This window comes from Portunus trituberculatus, chromosome 24 (genome assembly GCF_017591435.1).
Source record: "Portunus trituberculatus isolate SZX2019 chromosome 24, ASM1759143v1, whole genome shotgun sequence".
Lineage (NCBI taxonomy): Eukaryota > Metazoa > Arthropoda > Malacostraca > Decapoda > Portunidae > Portunus > Portunus trituberculatus.
Window position 1 is genome coordinate 13,930,218 of NC_059278.1, and position 22,065 is coordinate 13,952,282.

Genomic DNA, 22,065 nt, shown 5'->3' on the forward strand with positions numbered 1-22,065 from the left:
TTTCCTTTCTTTACTTTATTTTCTTTTTTTCGTTTCGTACCTAAGTGCTAATTTATTAACGCCTGGTATTTCGTGAGAGGTGAGTCAGAAATGGAATGCCACACTACGAACTCTCTCTCTCTCTCTCTCTCTCTCTCTCTCTCTCTCTCTCTCTCTCTCTCTCTCTCTCTCTCTCTCTCTCTCTCTCTCTCTCTCTCTCTCTCTCTCTCTCTCTCTCTCTCTCTCTCTCTCTCTCTCTCTCTCATCACATTCACATCAGTAGCTACCCACACGTTTCCAGTAATCCTCTCCCACTCCCTCCTACTCCCTCTCCCATACCAGTTCTCCCACTCACCCTCCCACAACCATAACATAAGTTCACATGGGGGTCACTCACACGCTCAGAGGAATGCGTTATGCCCCCACCCACCCACCTATCCACCCCACGCATCCACCCACACCACGTCGAGGTATGCATTACTCCACACTAGCCAACCAGTTCGCCTCCACCACATACCACCTGTCGCTGCCGACCACATTCTAAACACTTATGCGCCCCACCCCCACTACGGTCAAAAGGTGGCGCGGGTTTTTATTTTAAGGTTATTTTTTTTACGGTTCTTGTGATGTCATTAAGTGTTGTTACGTTATTTAAAGGAGAAACAGTTTTAAGAAGTCTAATTATCACTGTAGCTTCTGAAAATAGTCTTGATGTGAGAGGAAAGCGTTTCAGAATACGAGCCTACATCACGCCACATCACAGCACGCCAGGCCAGGCTGTCTCTGTGCTGGCGTGCTGTCCCTCCACACGCCAAACTGTCATGAACCAAACGTGCGTGAGAATGCAAGTCTAAGTTTTAGCAAAGAAGCTCAGCAAGGGATTATCTGAGGCATGTGTCTGAGAGTGTGTGCTGTGGTGAGGCTTCTGCTCGTCTCTGTCTGGTTAGTCTTCCTGTCTGGGGTCACGTAAGGTTAGCCAGGACACCCTTGGAAGTCTTGGCACGGTGCCACGCCCTTTCCCAACTGGCCACGCCCCTCTGTTCCAGTCCTCCCCTCAACTATATCGATCACCCCCCGCTGTCTACACGACCCTTCCCTCCAGTACCGTTGCCTACTCCTCCCCCCCCCCTCTACTTCCCACAGTGCCCCGCCCACTTCTACACGTGCGTTGCGTTTTGTTTCTCCTTCCTCTTCCTCCTCCCACGCCTTCCTTCAGCGCTGTGTTATGTTTCGTTGGCGTGTCGTTGTGACGTGGCGTGACAGGCTGGTGACCATTGATTGCTGAGGACACCCTGTGATTATTGGAGTGGTTTTAGGGAGGTTAGGCGTGTGTGTGTGTGTGTGTGTGTGTGTGTGCGTGCGTGCGTGCGTGCGCGCTAAGTTGTTGTACGGTGGCATGGTGTGGCATGGGTGTTTCTATCTGGTGGTGATGCGAACGTTTTCCTGCTGGCTGGATAGAACTGGCTGGGCTGGACTTTCTGCTCTCCCTCTCTCTGTGAGCTCGGTCGCTTTTGCCTCGCTCCTCTCGTTGCTGCTCCGAGCCCGAGCCAACAAAATAAACGAACCAGCAACTCAATTGAAGAAAGTTGACGACCGTTTCTGGAATTAAAGGTCCACGATATGGACTTTTAAACATCGTACTGGACTTTGCAACATTCCAGACTCATGCTGTTATTTATTTACCTCCAAGCACGCTGCGTTACGTCACTCCTTGGGGCGGTGTTTGCACGGGGCTGGGTGACGTGGGTGAGGGAGTAGTGGTGGCAACTCACCCACGGTAGGTAAACTAATCGTGAATCCCGGGACAATGGGGGCTCAGTCATCCCTGGACCGTGGTAGGAAGAGGTTGTGTCGCTCTTGTCTGTGGCTGCGGTGAAACAAGGAGGCGTGGTGACGATAAGGTGATTGCTGTAGCTAAGTGTTTAGTGTGTGAACCGTACCCTACCCTGAAGAAGTGTGCGCTGTGGCTGTTTTGTGTTGTGCTAAGGGTGTGTAGTCTGTACCTCGTGGTGGACAGTGCTTGGGTCAGTCTTGGAGTGGGGCTAGCCAGTTCTCTTCCCTCTCCTGCCCTCCCTCCTTCCCCTCCATCCCACAGCAGTCACAGTAAGCCGCTGCCCTGTTTGACTCCCTTGTGTGTGTGTGTCTGTGTCTGCATTGGGGGCGATGGGCGTGCTGTGACGAGGAGGACAAGCAGGTGATGTGTGTGGGCGGTGGTCAGGGTCTCGCAAGGCTTCCCTTCACCCTCTCCCTCGCTCTTCCTCTCCCTCTTCCTTCTTACATCTCCAGAGAATCGCAAGTTACTGATGAGGAAAAAGAAGGAAGGAAATGTCGGAAGTCTCTTTTGTTCCATTTTTCTTTTTGGTTTTCCCCTTTTTTTCCACTTCACGGTGTGTGTGTGTGTGTGTGTGTGTGTGTGTGTGTGTGTACGTGCATGTATACATTCACGCCTGATATGTGATCGTGTCTAAGTGTACGGGTGAGTGGAAGGGTAGGAAGAGGCTCTTGAAGGAGGGGTGACGACGGCGGCGGTGGTGGTGAACGACGTGAGAATACTCGTCGTAGTAATAGTAGTGTGTGTGGTTGAAGGGCGTGGCGGCGATGGTACTGGCGGTAGTGGTGGTCACGGTTTGGCGGTGGTACTGGTGGAAATAGGGACTGTGGAGTACCGATCGGGAGAAGAGGAGAGAAATGGAAGGAGGGACGGGAAATGATGTAGGAAGAAATAGTAGAATAGATGGAAAGATAACCTAAACTAGAGAGAGAGATAGAAGCAAAATTAAGACCAAAATCCACATCGAGGTTCAGAAAAAGAGGAATGAAAGATCGAAAGAGCATCATCGTAGTATGAACCTCTTCAGTACTGGGACGCATTTTCCCCCATGAGTTTTGGGTGCCATTAGACGATTTTATGTGCATTAGGAAGGGTCTATGGAGGGCAGAAGATCAATGGCCACAGTCTTCATTATTCTAAACACTAACATAAATTTCTGAAGCTGTATAAAATCGCCATACAGTAAGCAGAGAGAATAAGAAAACGCGTCACAGTATTAAAGAGGTTAACAGCATGCGAGCCTCCTTAGTTATCGGCAGGAAGTAACAGGAGCCTTTTAAATTACGAGGTTACCTGTGGGCGTGTTCAGGTGTTTCCTACAGGTATTAGAGGAGGGGAAACTGACGATTGAAAGGGCGGAGAGAGAAGTAGTGATGGAAGAGAAGGGAGACGTGGAGGAACTGATAAGGAGAGAGAGAGAGAGAGAGAGAGAAATTAGGCTTAAGGTAAAAAAGACGGGGAAACTGAGGATTGAAAGGGAAGAGAAGGAAGATGTGGAAAAAGTTAATAAGGAAAAAGATAGGTATATAAATAAAGAAAAAGAAAAACAAGACACAGGAAGTTGGTAAATTAGACTAGAAGGGAAAAAAGACGGTTAACTGAGACGATTGAAAGAGAAGAGAGGGAAATACTGAGAGATGAGAATGAAGACAGAGGAATTTGATAAGGAGAGAGAGAGAGAGAGGAAGTTAGTTAGATAAAAATAAAAAGACGATTTAAAAGGAGAGAGAGGGGGGAATTGTTCAAGATAAATTAGAGGGAAGAAGAGAAACGGATAGAAAAGAGAATGATTAGGAGTCGGGAGAAAAAAAAATGGTAGAAAGAATAAAAAGAGAGGAAAGAAGAGAATGATAATGATGTAATAGAATGTACAGGAAAGAAAGGGGAGATGGAGGGTGGTGTAACAAGAGGGGAAAGGAAAGAAGGGGAAGATGGATGGACGGACGATGATGTAACAGGAGGTAGAGGAAGAAGAGATGAAGTTGAGGGGGGGGAGAGAGAAGAGGAAGAAGAGATAGGGAGAGGAAGTGGTTAGTGTGTGTTCCGCCACTTAGTTCTCTCCAGGTCAGTCAGTCTGGTTCTCTCTCTCTCTCTCTCTCTCTCTCTCTCTCTCTCTCTCTCTCTCTCTCTCTCTCTCCAGGCTTCCTTCTCTACGTCCCCTCCTTTCCTTCCTCCCTGTGGATTTACTTCCTGGATCCCTTCTCATCCCGCCTCCCTCCCTTCCTTCCCTTCCCTATCAGCATTATCCTCTTATCCCTCGTTATTACTCTCATCCCTCCTCCTCCTCCTCCTCGTGAGCAAGAGCAAGTGGTGCAGTAATTATTAAAAAGCATCGTATTTTTCCCAAGTTTCCTCCCTCCCAGATTCCCTTCAATGTGTCTTGAGTGCCTCGCTGTTGTATCCATTTTCAAGTGTCGGTGAGGAGGGGAGGAGTGAGGGAAGGTGTGGAGGAAAGTAAAGGGCGTCTTGAGTGCAGGGAAGAGAGAGAGAGAGAGGGGATTTATATTAGAAGAAACGAATTTAGATATGAATTGCAGTAACAAAACCGAATAAAAAGTTTTGTTTGGAGAGAGAGAGAGAGAGAAGCAACTCAAGCAGACCAAATGACAATGTGCTTCTGCTGCTGCTGCTCAAAAATCAATATACTCATGCAGTAACACCACACACCCCTCTACACCCCTGCTAACACTCCTCCCCCTCAGTCTTTACACCCCTGCACCCTTTTATTATACTTCCTCCGTCCCCCCCTCCCACCCTTCACACCCACCCCTCCCCCGCCCCCTCTCGCCACCTATTGTCTCGTAAAAGTAGCCCCATACCTCTCCCGTCGCTGTGAGTTGGATTCTGGTGACGGTAGTTGCTCAGCGGGAGAGGTAGCGCTCTTTTCCGTACTTCTCGTAGACGCCGCATTCTGTTTCGGCGTGATAAATGTGAAAAAAAATGACCTCCCGCACTCCCAGCGTCTTTTCACCCTAGTTTGCATTCGTATTAGCAATCTTATACCATTTCTACCTTTTCGTATACAGTTCTTGACCTTACTAGTAAACATATTCCCCCCCATCTTCCTCATTATAGGTTCCCCAACGTCTTACCATCTCCAGTTTGCATTCATGTTAGTATTCTCTCTCTCTTTGCTTATCATACACTACCCAGTCTTTTCAGTACGTTCCCCCTGCTTTCCAAAATCTTATCCCTAATCTGCATCCTCTTAGCACTTCGGTATCCTTCCCAGCCCTCTTCTCTTACTATTTAATTCTCTTCCCTTGCTTATACAGTACTCGTTTCCCTATTATCGAACGTCGTATCACCATCATTTGCATCCTCGTAGCACCTCGTATCTTTCCCAGTCCTCTTCTCTTACTGCGGAATTCTCTTTCCTTGGTTATCATAAAGTACTTAATCTCATCAGTAAGTTTCACTATAGTCAAACCTTTTCATCCTTTTACCACCTCAGTATCCTTCCAGGCCGCTTACTATATAATTCTCTTTCCTTGGTTATCATAAAGTACTTAATCTCATCAGTAAGTTTCACTATAGTCAAACCTTTTCATCCCTCTACCACCTCAGTGCCCTTATCAGTCCTCTTCTCTTACTATTTACTTCTTTCTTGGTTACCATAAAGTACTTAATCTCCTCAGTACGTTTCACTATTATCTAACATCTTATCACCCTAATCCACATCCTTCAAGCACCTCGCTATCCTTCCCATTCCTTATCTCTTACTATTCATTTCTCTTCCCTTGTTTATACAGTACTCAATCTCATCACTGTCGTTTCACTATTATCTAACATCTTATCACCCTAATGCACATCCTTCAAGCACCTCGGTATCCTTCCCAGTCCTCTTCTCTTACTATTTATTTCTCTTCACTTGTTTATACAGTATTCAATCTCATCACTGTCGTTTCACTATTATCTAACATCTTATCACCCTAATGCACATCCTTCAAGCACCTCGGTATCCTTCCCAGTCCTCTTCTCTTACTATTTAATCATAGAACAACTCCACAGGTTTCATATTCCTTGTTGCGCCTTCAGTATTGCACCATAACTCTCTTCTTGCCTCCTTCCGCCTCCTGCTCCCCACCGCCGTTCGTTACTCTTTCCTAGCCTGTAATTAACTATTGAACAACTCCATCGCCTTCGTAGTCCTTGTTGCGCCTTCTCTGTTGCTCCATAATACATTTCTCGTTTCCTCAAGACTAGTTCCTCATCACCGTCTGTTCTACCTTGCCTCCTGCGCCCCTGGATGTGTCCCTGGGCTCTTCTGCTACGGTGGTTCCTGTTTTATTTTATTTATTTATTTATTTATTTATTTTTTTTTTTTTTTTTTTTTTTTAGTGTTGGTCTTTATCGCGTGTTAATTTCGTCTCTCTCTCTCTCTCTCTCTCTCTCTCTCTCTCTCTCTCTCTCTCTCTCTCTCTCTCTCTCTCTCTCTCTCTCTCTCTCTCTCTCTCTTTAGTGTGTGTGGGTTAATGTGCTAACGCTTTCTTGCATTATTCTACAGTAATCTCTTCCCTTTCTCTCATTTTTAGTCCTTATGTGTTTATTTTGTCCCTTTATGGTCTTTGTGTGTGTGTGTGTGTGTGTGTGTGTGTGTGTGTGTGTGTGTGTGTGTGTGTGTGTGTGTGTGTGTTTCCTTGCATTGCGTTATTTTGTGCGTTGCTGTTTCAGTTTTTCTGCGCTTTGGGGAGTTGTCATTTGGTGCAATTTGTCCTTTCTGCGCAGTTGTATCTTGCCTTCGCTCCGTCTCTTTTGGCACGTTTCCTGTCATCATTGCTGTTTATGGTTATGTTATTTTCTTCATTACTATCGTACTTATCCCTCTCAACCACCGTGAACTCCTCTTGCTTTGGTGTTTCCTGGTAACCCACTTCTCTCCTGACACACATCCCAACAAGCTAAGTAATCCCTTGCTTCCCAACAATCTTAAGTAATCCCTCGCTCGTCTTGTCACGTTTTCCGAAGCTTGGGCCTCTCGTTTGGTGTTATACTGTATGCTCGTTTGGTCTTTTTACTGCTCGCTTGGACTGTTTTTAAATGATTTTCGGCCTTTTTAGTGCTCGTTTGAACTGTTTAAATGCTCGGTTGGTATTTTTGTTGCTGGTTTGAACTTTTTTTTTATTGTTCGTTTGGTCTTTTAAATAATCGTTTGGATTGTTTTTAAATTCTCGTTTGGACTGTTTTCAAATGCTACAGGGATGGTTGACCTGATTCTTAAGGCCCACCGATGATTCTGAGTACTTGTTAAAGTGTTTAGAATCGTGTAAACACCCTTGAATATACTCCAGTGCCTTCCATTACAGCTTGTTGATAAGTAGCTGGCGATTCAGAATGAGGTGTCGGTGGTATCTGCTTTTTATTTTATTGTCTTGGTTGCTCTGTCCATAACCGCCGTTCTTGTTCCTGATCTTTGTTTCTATCTTAAGTTTGAAGTTTGAGCATAGAGGAATTTCAGTGATTGAGGTGATCTGTCTTAGTTTTAAAGAAAGAAGTTCTGTGATTGAGATGGAGGAAGAGTAATTGACGAGATAGTGGATGGAAAGTTGCTGGAAATAGTGTAGACAGTTTTCAGCATGTGCTTATCCCTTACTCGACTGGCATCCTTCGTCTGTAGTTTTGCAATGTGTGTACTTTCCCCGTTGGTAAGTACCGTGTCTTGTTTCAATCTTCAGTATAGTCAGTTCACGCTTGTTTACCACCATCTGTCCTTTACAGTGGTCGCGCATGGCCTTGCCTCGTCACTATAGTTATGGCGTGTACCAATACTTCCCCTACCGTCATTAACGACCGTGTCTGTTTATGGTCTTCTGCACTACAACTTCACGCTTGCTCACGACATTTCTCATTTACAGTGTTTGAGCGCAACCTTACCTTCGTCATTGCTATGTTTAATTTAGTACCACCGGTTCACGCGTCTGTCATCAGTGCGTTACCTCTTCTACCAATCTCTCGTTCTGCCACATCACCGCCTTAACCTCCGCCAGTGCTTCTTTGATGTATATCGTGTCTTTATAATTTTTAATACTAGGAGTTGATGCATTTATCTTTTACAGTGTTCGTGTGGCCTTCCAGCGTTCCCTTCCTGCCTCTCTACTCGTTCTGTCACACCACCGCTTTACCTACACCAGTGCTCCTTCGATAACTATCCTATCTTTAGTACTATGAATTGACGTATTTATCATTTATAGTCCGCGTGTGGCCTTCCAGCCTTCCCTCCCTGCCTCCCTACTGCTCGTTCTGTCACACCCCCGGCACACAAACGATTCCTGCATCTCATGGCGCTTCTATTGTTTACTGGGTCCCCTTTCCCCTCCCAGCACCTAGCACCCCACACACCGCTGCTTGAGGTGGCGTGGCTTCCCATTCATCGTTCCGGGTTGGGATTTTGTATGTCACCACCCTTACCGGCACCACCAACACCATCACCATTAACACCGCCGTCCGCCGCCCATGTCCTTCTTTCAATGTGGTAATGAAGTGTGTCGCTCCCTTAGTGTGGGTGTTGTGGATATCATGCCGTGGATATTAATCTAGCGACCAGATTAGTGTTGTGTATTGGTTGTTGTTGTTGTTGTTGGCGGTGGTTGTGTTTGTGCTTGTGTTTCGAGTGGCGTCTTTGATCATTCTTTGTAAATTAATACCGTGGTTCTTTTGATAATCGGTTATTCAGTGGTGTTTAATTTCTTGTTTGGTGATTCAAGTGGTAATTCATTAATGTTTTCTTTAATTCTTTTCTTTTCTTTTATTTATTCATTTATATTTTGTAACTGAGGTAGTTCTTTGATAAATGTTTGGCGGTTCAGTGATTCAGTACATACGTCAGTGACTCGATTCAGATGTTTCATAATTTGTTAAGCAATTGAGAGGTATGTATTCTTTTTAATTTAGTGGCATGTCTTCAGTAAATTCCAGTGGTTGTCCTAATTGTATGTCTGTTAACTGGAGTGTTGTTTGGCAATTGAAATATGTCTGGTAATGTGTTGCTTTGAGTATCTGCTATCTCGTTTGTATGTCTTATTTCGTATGAATTCCAGTGTATTTAAGAATTGTATTTCTCTTAATTCAGTCAGTCTTAAATCGCTGAAGTGGTGTGTGGCAATGCGATGGATATTTTAACATCACGCCTGTGTTATCTCGTATTTCCTTTGTTGTTTTGTTTTCCACTGGCATATGTGTCTATTGGTGCATGTTAAGGCTTGTATGTATTGAAACACTTCTGCATCAACATCCTATGTTTCAAAAAGCTATAGTTGAACTTTGAAGTGACACGGATTTTTAAAGAAGTTTCTATGATTCTCTAAACGAATTAGGAATTACACATTAACAAAAAATTCTAGAACGCAGTTTATTAACAAAAAAGCACTCATGACCCATCTTATTATCTCTGTGGCGTTCGAAAAGAGTTGTGGTGAGAGCAGAGCGTTTTTAGTACTGGCCTGGTGGTAATGGTTCTTGTTATCTGTAGAGGGGAGGTGTGTGTTATTGTTTCAACGAGTAGCAGTGACGAGAGACATTTGGGTGTCAGAGAACATCAGGATATCCAGTGTGAAAGTTATCGCTGGTGAACTTTTCCTAGATTTTCTTTTTGGTGTGTGTGTGTGTGTGTGTGTGTCACTTTTCGTAGGTTTTCCCTGGAATCTCACTATTTTTCCCTTCCTTGTGTGTGTGTGTGTGTGTGTTTGTTTGTTTGTTTGTGTTTCACTTTTCGTAGGTTTTCCCTGGAATCTCACTATTTTTTTCCCTTCCTGGTGTGTGTGTGTGTGTTTCAGTCAGTCTTTACCTGAGTCCGATAAATCAAAGTCAGTCCAGCAGGCAATTAAGATATTCATGTCAGTAGATTAATTACATAGTTAATATGGCAGTCACTCAACCAGTCAGGCGGTTACTTAGTGGTTGGCAGGTCTTAACGAAGTGTAGGTGAAACAGGTGGTCCGTCCTGTCACACCTGTCTGTCCGTAGCCCGTATTTTGAAACGCGACACACACACACACACACACACACACACACACACACACACACACACACACACACACACACACACACTCACTCACTCACTCACTCACTCACTCACTCACTCACTCTCACTCACTCACTCACTCACTCTCTCTCTCTCTCTCTCTCTCTCTCTCTCTCTCTCTCTCTCTCTCTCTCTCTCTCTCTCTCTCTCTACTGAAAAGGTTTATGTCACAATAATATGTAAAATTCCTGTAACTGCAGCTATCGACTTTTCAGAGTAGTCGGTGTGGGGAAGTAGTTGAGAATATGGTCCCGTCGTGTGTGGGAGGAGGGGACGGGTGGGCTAAGGTGTGGTGATGTGACCTACTCGCGTGTGTCCTGCCGTGGCGGTTGTCATGGCCACGCCGGACGCTGCTCGATGCCCTGAATTACACACACACACACACACACAGTAAAGACGTTGCTCGATGCCCTAGATATTTTAGACACACACACACACACACACACACACACACGGGCATGCTATTTTTTTTTTTTTTTTTTTTTTTAAGAGGATTCTGGCCAAGGGCAACAAAAGGAGCGAAAAACTAAAGAGAGAGAGAGAGAGAGAAAAAAAGGCCCACTAAGTTGCCAGCCACTAAAGTAAAGAAGCCAGAACGATTATTTTAAATTAAGAGTGTCTTCAAACCTTAAAGAAGTAAAAAAGTTTAGGCCTTTAAAAGACAAAATATACGATTAGAGCATCCTGATACCTTCCACCAACCCAGCATTTGTTCTTCAAGAGTTCTAAGCTACACTCAGTCTTTTGGTTAGTCTAGAGTTCTAAACCAGTTAACCTCTTCAATACTGAGATACGTTTTACCACGATTTTTTGGGGGTATGGTTAGACGATTTTATTTACATTAGGAAGGTCTGTGGAGGTCAAAAGATTAATGGCCAGAGTCGTCACTATTTTAATCCCCACACAAGTTTCTGAAGCTGTATAAAATCACCAAATAGTTACCAGAATGAATATGAAAACGCGGCATGCTAGTACTGAAGGGGTTAACCAAAAATCCTAAGTCACACTCAATCTCCGAGTTAGTCAAGAGCTTTAAGCCACTCTTGATCTCCGGCTTAGTTCCTTTCCTTACCGTGGCTTATCTTCAGCGTCCTGTGAGTGATATCGTGAAAGTAACGTAGTACAGTTTATTTCCGTGCCGATCATCGTAATTTGTGATATGTGGTGTGTTATCTTGGTGGTGGTAGTAGTAGTAGTAGTAGTAGTTGTTGTTGTTGTAATGTGTTTAGAATAGTTTTACTTTATAGTTTACTAATTTGCCTTCAGTTATTATGGTAATTACTAAGATATTCATCATTGTACTACTCTACTACTACTTCTACTATTGTTTATTATTATTATTAATCATCTTTTTATATTCATATAGTCTGGACGATATTGAAGATGAAAATTTGAGAGAGAGAGAGAGAGAGACTTACTGGTGGTGACAGGTGAGGTGTGGCCTGCCTCCCATCCCTCCCTCACCTGGTCTTCCTTGCTCTGTTCCTCCTTAGCCTCTCACTCCATTCCACATTCCCTTCCATTAGGCTCACCTTCCTTACCATTTCTTCGTACTGTCTCCTTCTCACCCTTCCCCTTCCCTGGCCTTTCCCTCTCCTCTCTTGTCCTTTTCCTCACCTTTGCTTCAGTCTCTTTTTTTTTTTTTCACCATTTTTTTTTTTTTTCGTTCCTTATTAGTTTTCTATTCTCCATGTATTTTCCGTGTTCTCTTTTTCTTTTGTGTCCTTGTTTAATTAATGCCATACCTTTCTCCTCCTCCCTTTCACTCAACTTTCTCTTTCCTTCCTCCTTTTCACGTACATTGCTCCTCACTCCGCGCTCCTTTCTCTTCGCTTCACCTCACTTCATTCCCATTCATCTATTAATTCACCTTTTTGCCTTCTTTCTGTCACTATACCACTGATTTTTTTTGTCAGTTCCCTATTTGTCATCGTTCGTATCCTGCATTTTCTTCTGCGTCGTTGCTTTCTCTAGTATTTTTTTTTTTTCTTTTCTTTGTTCTTGTGCCTGTGATCAAATCTGACGTCACAGATACCATTGCCTTGGTTCTTGTGGGTTCTGGGAATTGTCGTGCTGTGTTGGTCGGGAAAGGTTTCAGAAAAGGAAATTTAGATAAAAGGTCGGCGGAAGAGATAAGAGTGATGCGGAAGAGCGCGATAGAAGTGTCAGTGTTTCAGTCAGCGGCCGCGACCTTCACTCAGACACGTTCCTGGCATATCCCATCTTGTCCGCTTAACCACGCCTCCAGTTTTGCTTCCACGTTCAGCCCACATCCCCTCCACGCACATTCCTTGACTCTGCCACGCCTTATTGGCCTCTACAACTCCCTCATCACACAGACAACAACACACCATTACACGCCATCGCCACATCCAATCCTTCAAAAGCATCGCATCGTTGTCACTTTTGTACTTAATCGGCGCTGGTGTGTTTGCATTCGGCGGAAATGCTGCGGTGTTGGTTGACGGTTGCCTTGTGTTGAGTTGTGGTGAGGTAAGAGGTTGAGTTGTGGTGGTGGCGTTGGTACTGAGAGAGTAACCGCGGTTGTGTGATGTTGGTATTGAATAAGTGTTAGTGTGGCGATAGTGTGCAGTACTGGTGGTAACGGTGGTGTGGTTAAGGTATTTCGAACATCCTGGAGACGTAAATGTTAAGTGTTATCTTGAGGTGCATGAATACCCACCTTAGAATATGCACTTAGAAATGTTACTTGAGAACTGCTCATGCAACATGTGAGCCTTTGGTTAAGAGACTGGTTGTCGTGTGGCATGGTTCCTGTGGGGAAGTGAACACCGTATTGGTTGTCACGTGGTGAGGTTCTTCGTGTTCTTCATCAGCATGTTGGACTCTGCTGAGGTCAAAGGTCACAGGAATAGTTGGCGGGAGTTTGAACCTATCTTGTCACACTGGTTGAGGCTGTTTGGCATGAGGTATACATTGTGGAAGGAGACAGTCCCAGTGTTACTACTAACTTACTAGTATGTGTGAAATGTGAAATTTCCTTTTAACCAACTACAATTTTGTTCCAGTTTTGGACGGTTCTGAGCACAGCCTTCGCAGTGTTAGTCTTGAACACAAGCTTTCTGAGGTAAGCAGTTGTTTTCCTGCAATTGCCTCATTGTTGTATTGAGTGTTATATATTATGCTCATCTTGTCTCTTTGATCAATAAAGTACATACCTATTCTTGCTTGTAAAATAACTAGTTCTTGCTTGTGTCATTGCCTTTTTATTTGTTTTTTTGTTTTTTTATTTGTTTATATACTTTTATTATTACCATCATTATTTATTTATTCATTTATTTTCTACCAAAAGTCATGTGTTCTGTATCTATTTTGTGGTCAGGTAGGGGATAGTGACGTGGTGACCCCGACCAGACCAATCCTTCGCCCCCAGCCCTTCACTGACCCAGGTCCACCTCCAAGGGACTCCTTCAAGACCCCATCATACCTGGGCATCTCCTGTGCTGTTAATGGCTACAATAGGCTGAATAGGTGGGCAGTCATGTCCTAAGATAATAGATATTTATAAATTACATTCTGTTACTTGGCTCTAGGTGTTTGGTATCATGATGATGGGATCCTGCTGGTGGGTTCCTGCTTTTTTATGTACCGGAGGGTCAAAAGTTGTATGACAATTGCTTATCATAAAAAACATTATAAAGTGTCTCGGTAGAATCAGTATGAATTCATAATGAGCAGTAGTGGAAAGTAAGAATAAAATACACCTAATGCCAGACCAGTTGCTAAGTACTATCTTCATGGAGCTTAAAGATGTACCATAGTCCACATCAAATGTCCTGAATCTTTGTCATACACCTGATCACTTTTAAATCATTCACACAGATATGACTCCACCTTAAGGGAAGGATTTCGTTCCCGGGACGCCAGTCCAGCACGTTTAGCCTTCAGCAGAAGCAGGGATTCAAGTCCTATGCGCCCTGAATGGAAGGGCTTTGACTACAGAACAAAGGTGAGGGATGTTGTAAAATCTGTTTTGTAATGCACCTGGATATCAAACAGCAACAGATCTTAGAGTCCTCGTCTGGCTGTTTTAACCTTTAACTGTAGCATTAGAGGAAAGCTAACTGTAGTTGTAGTTCAAGGGAAGATCGTTTTCATCTGTTTTTATCTGTATGGGAGGGAACGGATAAGTAACTTGTGTATAATGTGAGAGAAGGTTCAAAGGTGGTACAAACATGTCAGTCTGGCACTTTCTAAGGGAGCAGCAGTTACTACATTATGGATGTTTTGTTTTCAAGGGCATGCCATTTTATTGTGATTTATCAGGTAAATTTGTAACTGCAAAACTGGGATTTGTAGAAACATGAAAATTATATTGATTTACTCAGTAAGAAATTTACACAGTAAATTAGCCAAAATTAACTAGTATCTCAGCACCAGGCATTGATAGTGATTGAGCCAAGTCTGTGATTGGGGCCCAAACAGATTGTATAGTTTTTTTTACTTAAATAAAAAAAAAATATATTTAATTTTTTTTTTTTTTTTTTTGTGATACTGGACTGTTATGATAGCAAGTACTACAATAACATAATTTCACTTTTAAAGGTCTCACCTCAAGCTACAGCTGCCAAGATAAAAGAACTGAAGGAGGAACTTGCCAGATTTAAGGAAGAGTTCCCTCATCCACCTGGAGAACGTGGTCGGCAGAACATTTCTAAAAGGCTTGGGCGGCGACCATCACAGGGTCGCAGTATAAGTGTTGACAGAGGCTACCTCACAAAGTCCACCTCACAGGGCACCATGAACGGCCTTGATACCCCCATCGCCAGCCCAGGGCGCATGGTAGAAATCACCATGACTGACAAAAGTTCTATCAAGTCCTCCAGTTACCAATACTCATATGAAGAGAGGACTGTGAGGAGTAATGGTTCTGAAACTACAAGCACCTATACTTGTACCACACATGCTAATGGAGACACACCTGACAAGTCCTTCATTCAGTCAAGGATTGAGAGGCTGTATGGACCCGGTGCTCTTGGGAGTGGCTTCCGCAGTCGCCGGTCACTTCTGGAACTGGAGAAAGAACAGAAAGACAGAGAGGCAGCAGGACACCGAAGTCCCTTAATTGCCCCACACAGTGACAGCCACTATGACCCAGATGCCCAGGCCCCAGAAGGCTTCCCCAGTGTGTTCAGGCATCTCAGGCCAGAATTTCGGACGCAGTTACAAGTGAAACGTAACACAGGCACACCCAAAATTTGTCTTTCTCCCCAGCCTCTCTCTCCCAGTCAAGTGGAATCTCCCAAGAGGCCTGGCCGGGTCATTCCTATCACTCTAACAGACACATGTGAGAGGAAGCCCTCCAAACCTCCAGTGACTCCCAAGCCTGAGCTGCCTATCAGTAACGACGTACAACGAAGCAACAGCAAACCAATGGTAGTTCAAAAGATTGTCAATGGTAATGGAAATATTGAGGAGATAGAAGTGACTGTAGATAAAGAACCTAGTGTTAATGGTAGTGTTGAGCACAAAGTGAGTGAGGATAAAGTAATAGAGGATTCTACTAACCGGACTAGTAAAGTGAACGGTGTTCCCGAGTCGGTGAAAGTGAATGGTATCGTGTCCGAGGAGGCTGTGGAACAAAAAGATGGTCATTATTTCTTAAAGGTGAGTTTCAAATTAAGACAAGGTTACTGTAATGAAAACTATCATGCACTGAACTAAATTACTCTGGATGTAAGCTCATTAATTTCACAAGGTTTTGTACATTACAGATAGTAGATGAAGTTATTCGTGAAATTGAACAAAAAGTTGCTCAAATAGAATCCTACCTGGAAGCAAGTGGAAGTGAAATGAGTGAGGAGGTTAAGGGCAAAGTACTGGCAGCTGTCGGCAAAGCAAAGCTCTTGGTCTCCCAAAAGATTCAACAATTTCAGGGCCTGTGTCACAAAAACATTGTAAGTAAATTACCTAATTATTATTCACATACATTCAATTATGGAGCATAAAATGTTGAAAAATTACTGCAGAGGAATTCAAAATGTGAAGATTCTGATACTTATAATTCCCATCTTTCAACACATTAATTACATTACTCTATTAATGAGCATTATTCCCCAGAATACCTCTGCTGATGAGGAGTTCCCCACTACTTGTGAAGATCTTGCTGGTTTCTGGGATATGGTATCCATCCAAGTAGAGGACATCAGGCAGTCTCTGAAGGAAATAGAGACACTGCGGTCCAACAACTGGCAGGAGGTGTGTTTGCCTGCATGTTTGGTTTGTAACTGTCTTGTGTTTAGTTTGTAATTACAGTCTTTATTATTTTGTTGTCCGTAATGAAAAGCAGGCTGTGTTATGATATCTCTTAAAGTGTCCCTGCCCTTACCCCATCCACAGTTTCATGTTATACATACACATTTCCATCTGCAAATTTCCCACGATGTCTGAGATGTGCACGAGTGAAGGTGATATCACTAGTGAATGAGGGCCAATACTAAGGGAATATGTAGGCAAATTGGAGTAATTCAAGTTGTGATACAGCATCTGGTGTCCAAATTTATTAAGTCTTGAGTAGAGTACAAAATACCTAGCCAAAAACCGGGATGTAGTCTCTTACGTATCATATTTGACAGCATACAAGATACACCCTCATTTGAGGTCAGATTCAGGAAAAAAATTGTTCAGTGTATTTAACCATATACTGTTGAAATCAGTCTTGCAGCACATTACACAAGCTGAAAACATAGTTGCAAAAGCAAGTTGGCCGTGCAGACAAGCAATAAGTAAAAGCAAAATATCTCTTTAGTATTGTAATTGTAAAACATAGCAAATGAAATTAAAAAACTTTAAAACAGGAAACAATGCAAAGACGTCCTTAGCAAATGAAATTTAAAAAACTCTAAAACAGGAAACAGTGCAAAGACGTCCTATCTTCAGCAGAAAACATTGCTCTATAGCTTTGCGCTCTTCAGTTGGTCTTCTTGCAGTCGCCACACAATATTTTTCCCATAGGTGGTGGCCCAAAAGTCCTTGCTGCTGCTCTATTGCTCTGCTTGTTGGAATAATTTACAACCTGTAGTTTATAGGAGATTGTTTAGTTCGATCTTTTTCTTCCTGCTGCCATAACAGTGAGGGTCTTGATGTCTTTTGTTATGAGTGTGAGTCAAGGTTCTGATCAGCTGATATTTATAAACATGCGTCACAGCCTCACAGGTTAGATTGCTTTCAATTTCTACAATGATTTATTTTTCTAAGTAATAACACTGGTAATAATAATAATACCAGTGATAAAATAATGGTTGCATATAGTTAGGGTAGGTAGGAATACTGATGGTAAGAGCTAGGTTACTGAGCCTCAGGGAGAGTAGCCTACATGAGGTCTCAACTTACTTTATTAGATGCAGGGCAATTTTTTGAGCCAAAATTTAGGGAGAATCCCTTGACTTGACATATCACTTTAGCTAAAAATGAGGATAGAAAAGCTGCTTCACCAAGTAGGGATCTAGTTCTTATTTATTCAGGTAGTCTTCTTATTCCACTTATAATATCCACCATCTGTAATGGTATCAAGATTCTTTTGACAGACAGCAGTCTACACTTTTGAAACTGATGCATTAATATTTTCCAGAGGGTGGATACAGACACCATTGACGGAGCTGAAGTGATGGTTAGCACTGGGAAGGCAAGAAGGAAGCCAGCACCTCGCCCCTCCAGGCCAGCCAGGTCCACAAGGGCTGGAGTGGAGAAGACTGAGGAAGGCAAAACCAGGGATGAAGCAAGAAGGAAAATGATAGAGGAGAGACGCAAGGCAATGAAGGAAGCAATGAAGGCCAAGAAAGCAGAGGCTGAAGCAAAGAAGGGAGAAGATGCAGTTGAAATATTTATTCCTGAGGGAAAGTAAGCATGCTTTCATGTGTGACGTTTTCCTTTGATAGGGCCTTACGGCAAATACATTAAACATTTGGGAGGTAAGCCTTGGAACCGTAACCCAAACATCAGGCATGCTGATTTATTAAACATACATGCCACCTAACAGTTTGGGAGGAGTTGCCAATCTTGTTGTAGGCTACATTAAATTATGATCATCCATTTTAATTTGTTCAGTAGGCTACATTATTTTTATATAGCATAACAAAGTAAAAGTTTAATCTATTGTAACAGTAAGACACCAGCACTTACTTGTAAGATGATAAGGAATGTGGACTCACTCACCCTGAGTTGCCAAACATTATTTCAAGACGTGGCAGGAAAATATACATCGCTGATTTTAAAAATAGTCTGCGCATCAAATGCAATTACACACTTATATCATGAAGTACATCAGTTTATGGGTTACTGATGAAAGGCGAGATTAATGAAGATGATAGGTTGCTGTGCAATGTTATGCTGATACCGAGTATTTACAGTTCTTGACAATGTAAATAAAAAAGATAAAAATAAAAATTAGAATTATAAAAAGCTGGTGGGTTTGGCAACGTAGCTAAACCAGAGATGTGCAGTGAACTGGGAAATTCCGGGCCAATAGGAAGGCACTGTGGCCCTGCTCCTTTCTTTGAATAAAATGTGTCTTCAGCAGCTAATCAGAGACAAGTAAAAATAAAGTGTGCTTGGATTGGCTACTGATGAGGCTTGCTGTAGCCAGCTGTGTGCCTACCAATGCAACTGGGTATTTTCTCAACCCATGTCATTATTTAGCTTGTATTTTTATCAGATATAAAGGCCAATTTCCTACAATGAAGTGAGATTTCCCTTATAGAAATATGGTTCCAGTGAAAAAATACATCTAAAAGTGAACGGTGAATTAGTGATAGTCTGAATCACAGTAGATGTATAAACAAAGTTACTTAGCAACGTATTTACTCGTTTTTAATTTCTATTCATTACAAAGACGAATAAAAAGAAATTGAAAATGTAACGTTTCAAAATAGAAATTATTATACAACAATGGAGTTTTAGAATTTAAATAATATATATAATACAACGGAGTTTTTACAGCAGTGACAGTTTTCTGTGTGTCTTCATGACACACAACAGAATATAGGAAACTGTGTTAGTGTGCGTCTCTTTATTTCAGTGAAAAATTAATTACATTAGAATGAAAACTAAGATGTTGATGTGGCTCGTATGCATTAGGCCGCTTTTTGGTAACACATTCCTACTGTTTGTAAATGACAATAACAATAACAACAACATGCATCCACTCTCACTTCCATGCTGATCTTTGAATTAGGGATGAAAAACTGCTAGTTATTATTGAATATGTTTGTACAGTAGTACTTTTCTACTGTGAATCTGAAAATAAAACTTTTCAAATGGGATTAGCCAATGCTTTCAGAGTGTGTCTGGCTCCCAATGCTTTCTTACCCGAAATTTCAATAATATCTTCAGGTTATGGCACTCTCCTCCGAATGTTTTCGACTCGAGAGTGTTTGATGAATTGTCTTTATGGGATTCGGGTAGACCAATAGCCCAAATGTTTAATGAATCAGCTGTTAATGTGTCACATTTTGACTTAACTGCTGTCTCCAATGTGAGTGCTACAAACTCAGCTTTAATGTTCATGTTGTATGTATGTGTATGCATAGACATACATTCGTTTGGTTATAGACTGTGTGTGTGTGTGTGTGTGTGTGTGTGTGTGTGTGTGTGTGTGTGTGTGTGTGTGTGTGTGTGTGTGTGTGTGTGTGTACATGGTTATGGTGACAATGTTTGATGGAGGCAATATTGAGCAGATTGAGGGTTCCTGGCTCAAGGAAACTTGATGCCACTCTGGTGATAGGTACTTGCTTAGTCATTGATATAGTTGAAGAAGATATTGAATGCTATTTTATAATGTTCTTTGGTAGACTTTAGGTGTTATCAAAGAAACACTGCTCAAGTTAAGGTAGGGATGGGAGACCACTCTGGAAGTAAAGATCAATACATGAACTATACATATATACATGTAATCACCTATTTAGAAAATTTGATTTTTGAGCATAGATGTATAATGGATGAACTTTTCTCAACATACCATTTTCTTTATGATAATTTTAGTGGTTAAGCTTTTTTAGCCTCAAATATTGTGTTGTGTGTGACAGATGCCTTATTCAGTGTGTGGCATGGCCAGGAAAAGGCTTGTTTCTTGCTGCATTACTCCCACTTGTTTTATACATAACAGGTGGTCAGATAATACAGCAGAGTATATTATAAAAACTTAACAAAATGGAATATCCTTTGCAGCCCATGCTATAGAGTATTTACAGTTTTTATTTATTGTTTCATGTTTAAACTTTTCACAATATACAAGAATAAAATTATTTTATACTTGTACTTTCCTCTTATTTTCATACTTTCTCATCACTTGTTCTTGGCCAGGGTTTTTTTTTTTTCTCCTTACCCTCCTGAGAAGCATTTATAGCATACAGCAACATTGCAATCCAAAGGATCTTTTGTCGTAACTGCATTTTAATACACCAATTTATTGCTAGGTTCACTTAACATCATTGCTAGGTTCACTTTCAATCATTGCTAGGTTCACCTTAAATCAGGTCGTAGCATTGCATGTATCATATCCTGCACAGACTTGCAACTTTTCATTAAATTGTTTTCATAGCATTTTGATACATGATGGTGTTTGCACAAGTTTTTACAGCCCTTACACTACTTTAACACTTTCTTTTTATAAACGAGTTCTGTATTTACTGCAGAAACCATCATCATTTCATTGTCACATTAGAGACATAACAGCTGCTTCACAAAATGGAATAAATATGTAACTGGCTTTTCTAGCTTAAGAAGCCAAATACATCTACTGTATTATTATTCTTGCAGGTTAAAGTGTCTTCCTTAACTCATAGTAAGTATTTGATGTAATGTGTTCTCATTGTCAATAGTGAGTTTTATCAACAAAAGCCCAGTTTATAGCATGTAATTCTGCTAAACAAAAAAAATTTAAGGTAATGTAAAGAAGTTGAGAGATGGTGGTTTAGTGGAAGCAACTCATGAGAACACTACTGTTGATGTAATAGCAGCTTTATGGGAGGATCTGAAAGTAAACCATGTAACTAATGAGGCACTGTGAAGTGATGCATGTATATTCCAAATTTAGAGAGAGAGAGAGAGAGAGAGAGAGAGAGAGAGAGAGAGAGAGAGAGAGAGAGAGAGAGAGAGAGAGAGAGATGGGTATGATGATTGTGGTATGTAGATACTCTGGGTCTGTGGATCAAGAGAGGGAGTTGGAAAGCCTACTATATAATTTTCTTCATTTAAATTAGAGCTGCAATTACCAGATGAACAACTGAATAAACAAAGAACTAACTCCTCATTTTTCCTTCAAAATATTTCAGTTATTCAAATTGATGTGGAAAAATTGTACTACAAAAACTTAAGCATTATACTATGTAAAAATCTCTTTGGAATTCACAAAGCAACCATGGAAGCATGGAAGATGACTCAGCTTGGCTCCATACATGTCCTTCCTTTGACTGGTAATGAGTGCATCCTGCAGGTATGGGAGACTCATTGGTTGGTTTAAAAAAAAAAAAAAATTTTCATTTATTGTAAACCCTGAGTATCATTTAGTTAGATTTTAATGGCAATTGCAGCTTTAGTTTTTAAGAGTATCTATTTATTATGGTGATATATATTTATACAGGCAGTGACAATCAATGTTATAATCGTGTTGGAACATTTCTGGATTAAGTTTTCAAATTTTTCTTGTTTAATAGATAATTGTTTACAGAAAAGGGGACAACACTGTTTTACGATTTTTATGCCATCAGAAATGTGCCTTGCCTCTTCCTGTTTAAGTGAAGAATTTTAAACTATTCCATTTATATATGCTTAATTGGATATATTAATTCTACATATGTGAATGTTTTTTGTGCAGTTCTTGGGTTATGGCAGCTGTTCATGTTTATGTAAGCTTTTATACACCAAATGTTAACATTTCATTAACATGAGAAAATATACAATGTATATAGTTGGGCCACTGAATTATATGAATTTAAACCTGGACTTTCTTTCACTATCCTTTTTTTTCATGGTCTCATTGGTGTGATGGATACAGTCAGGTACACAAACTATCATGGTTGCCAGATGACTTTCCAAATGGCAACCGAGGGAAACTACCTCTGCTAAAGAAGCATTTTTTGTAGGTATATGAATATCTGTGTAAATATGCAGTTTGTTAACATGACCAAGAAATTTGTCTTGAAAATTAATTCAGTTTTATCTAAAGGTAAAGTAGTTCCATTTTTTAATGATAAGTCACAGTAAAGAGGTTGATGTA

The 22,065-nt window shown here is 41.6% G+C and overlaps 1 protein-coding gene across 1 annotated transcript in view; it reads left to right on the forward strand.

Moving 5' to 3' along the window:
* Window positions 1-21,789, forward strand: part of LOC123508182 — a 54,838-nt gene extending 33,049 nt beyond the window's left edge. The window contains exons 8-14 of the mRNA XM_045261715.1: window positions 12,860-12,918; window positions 13,174-13,322; window positions 13,674-13,800; window positions 14,397-15,458; window positions 15,566-15,748; window positions 15,912-16,049; window positions 17,422-21,789. Coding sequence (XP_045117650.1) covers window positions 12,860-12,918; window positions 13,174-13,322; window positions 13,674-13,800; window positions 14,397-15,458; window positions 15,566-15,748; window positions 15,912-16,049; window positions 17,422-17,694 — 1,991 coding nt within the window. The 3' untranslated portion in view covers window positions 17,695-21,789. The remainder of the gene's footprint in view (window positions 1-12,859; window positions 12,919-13,173; window positions 13,323-13,673; window positions 13,801-14,396; window positions 15,459-15,565; window positions 15,749-15,911; window positions 16,050-17,421) is intronic.
* The last annotated feature ends 276 nt before the right edge of the window (window positions 21,790-22,065 follow it).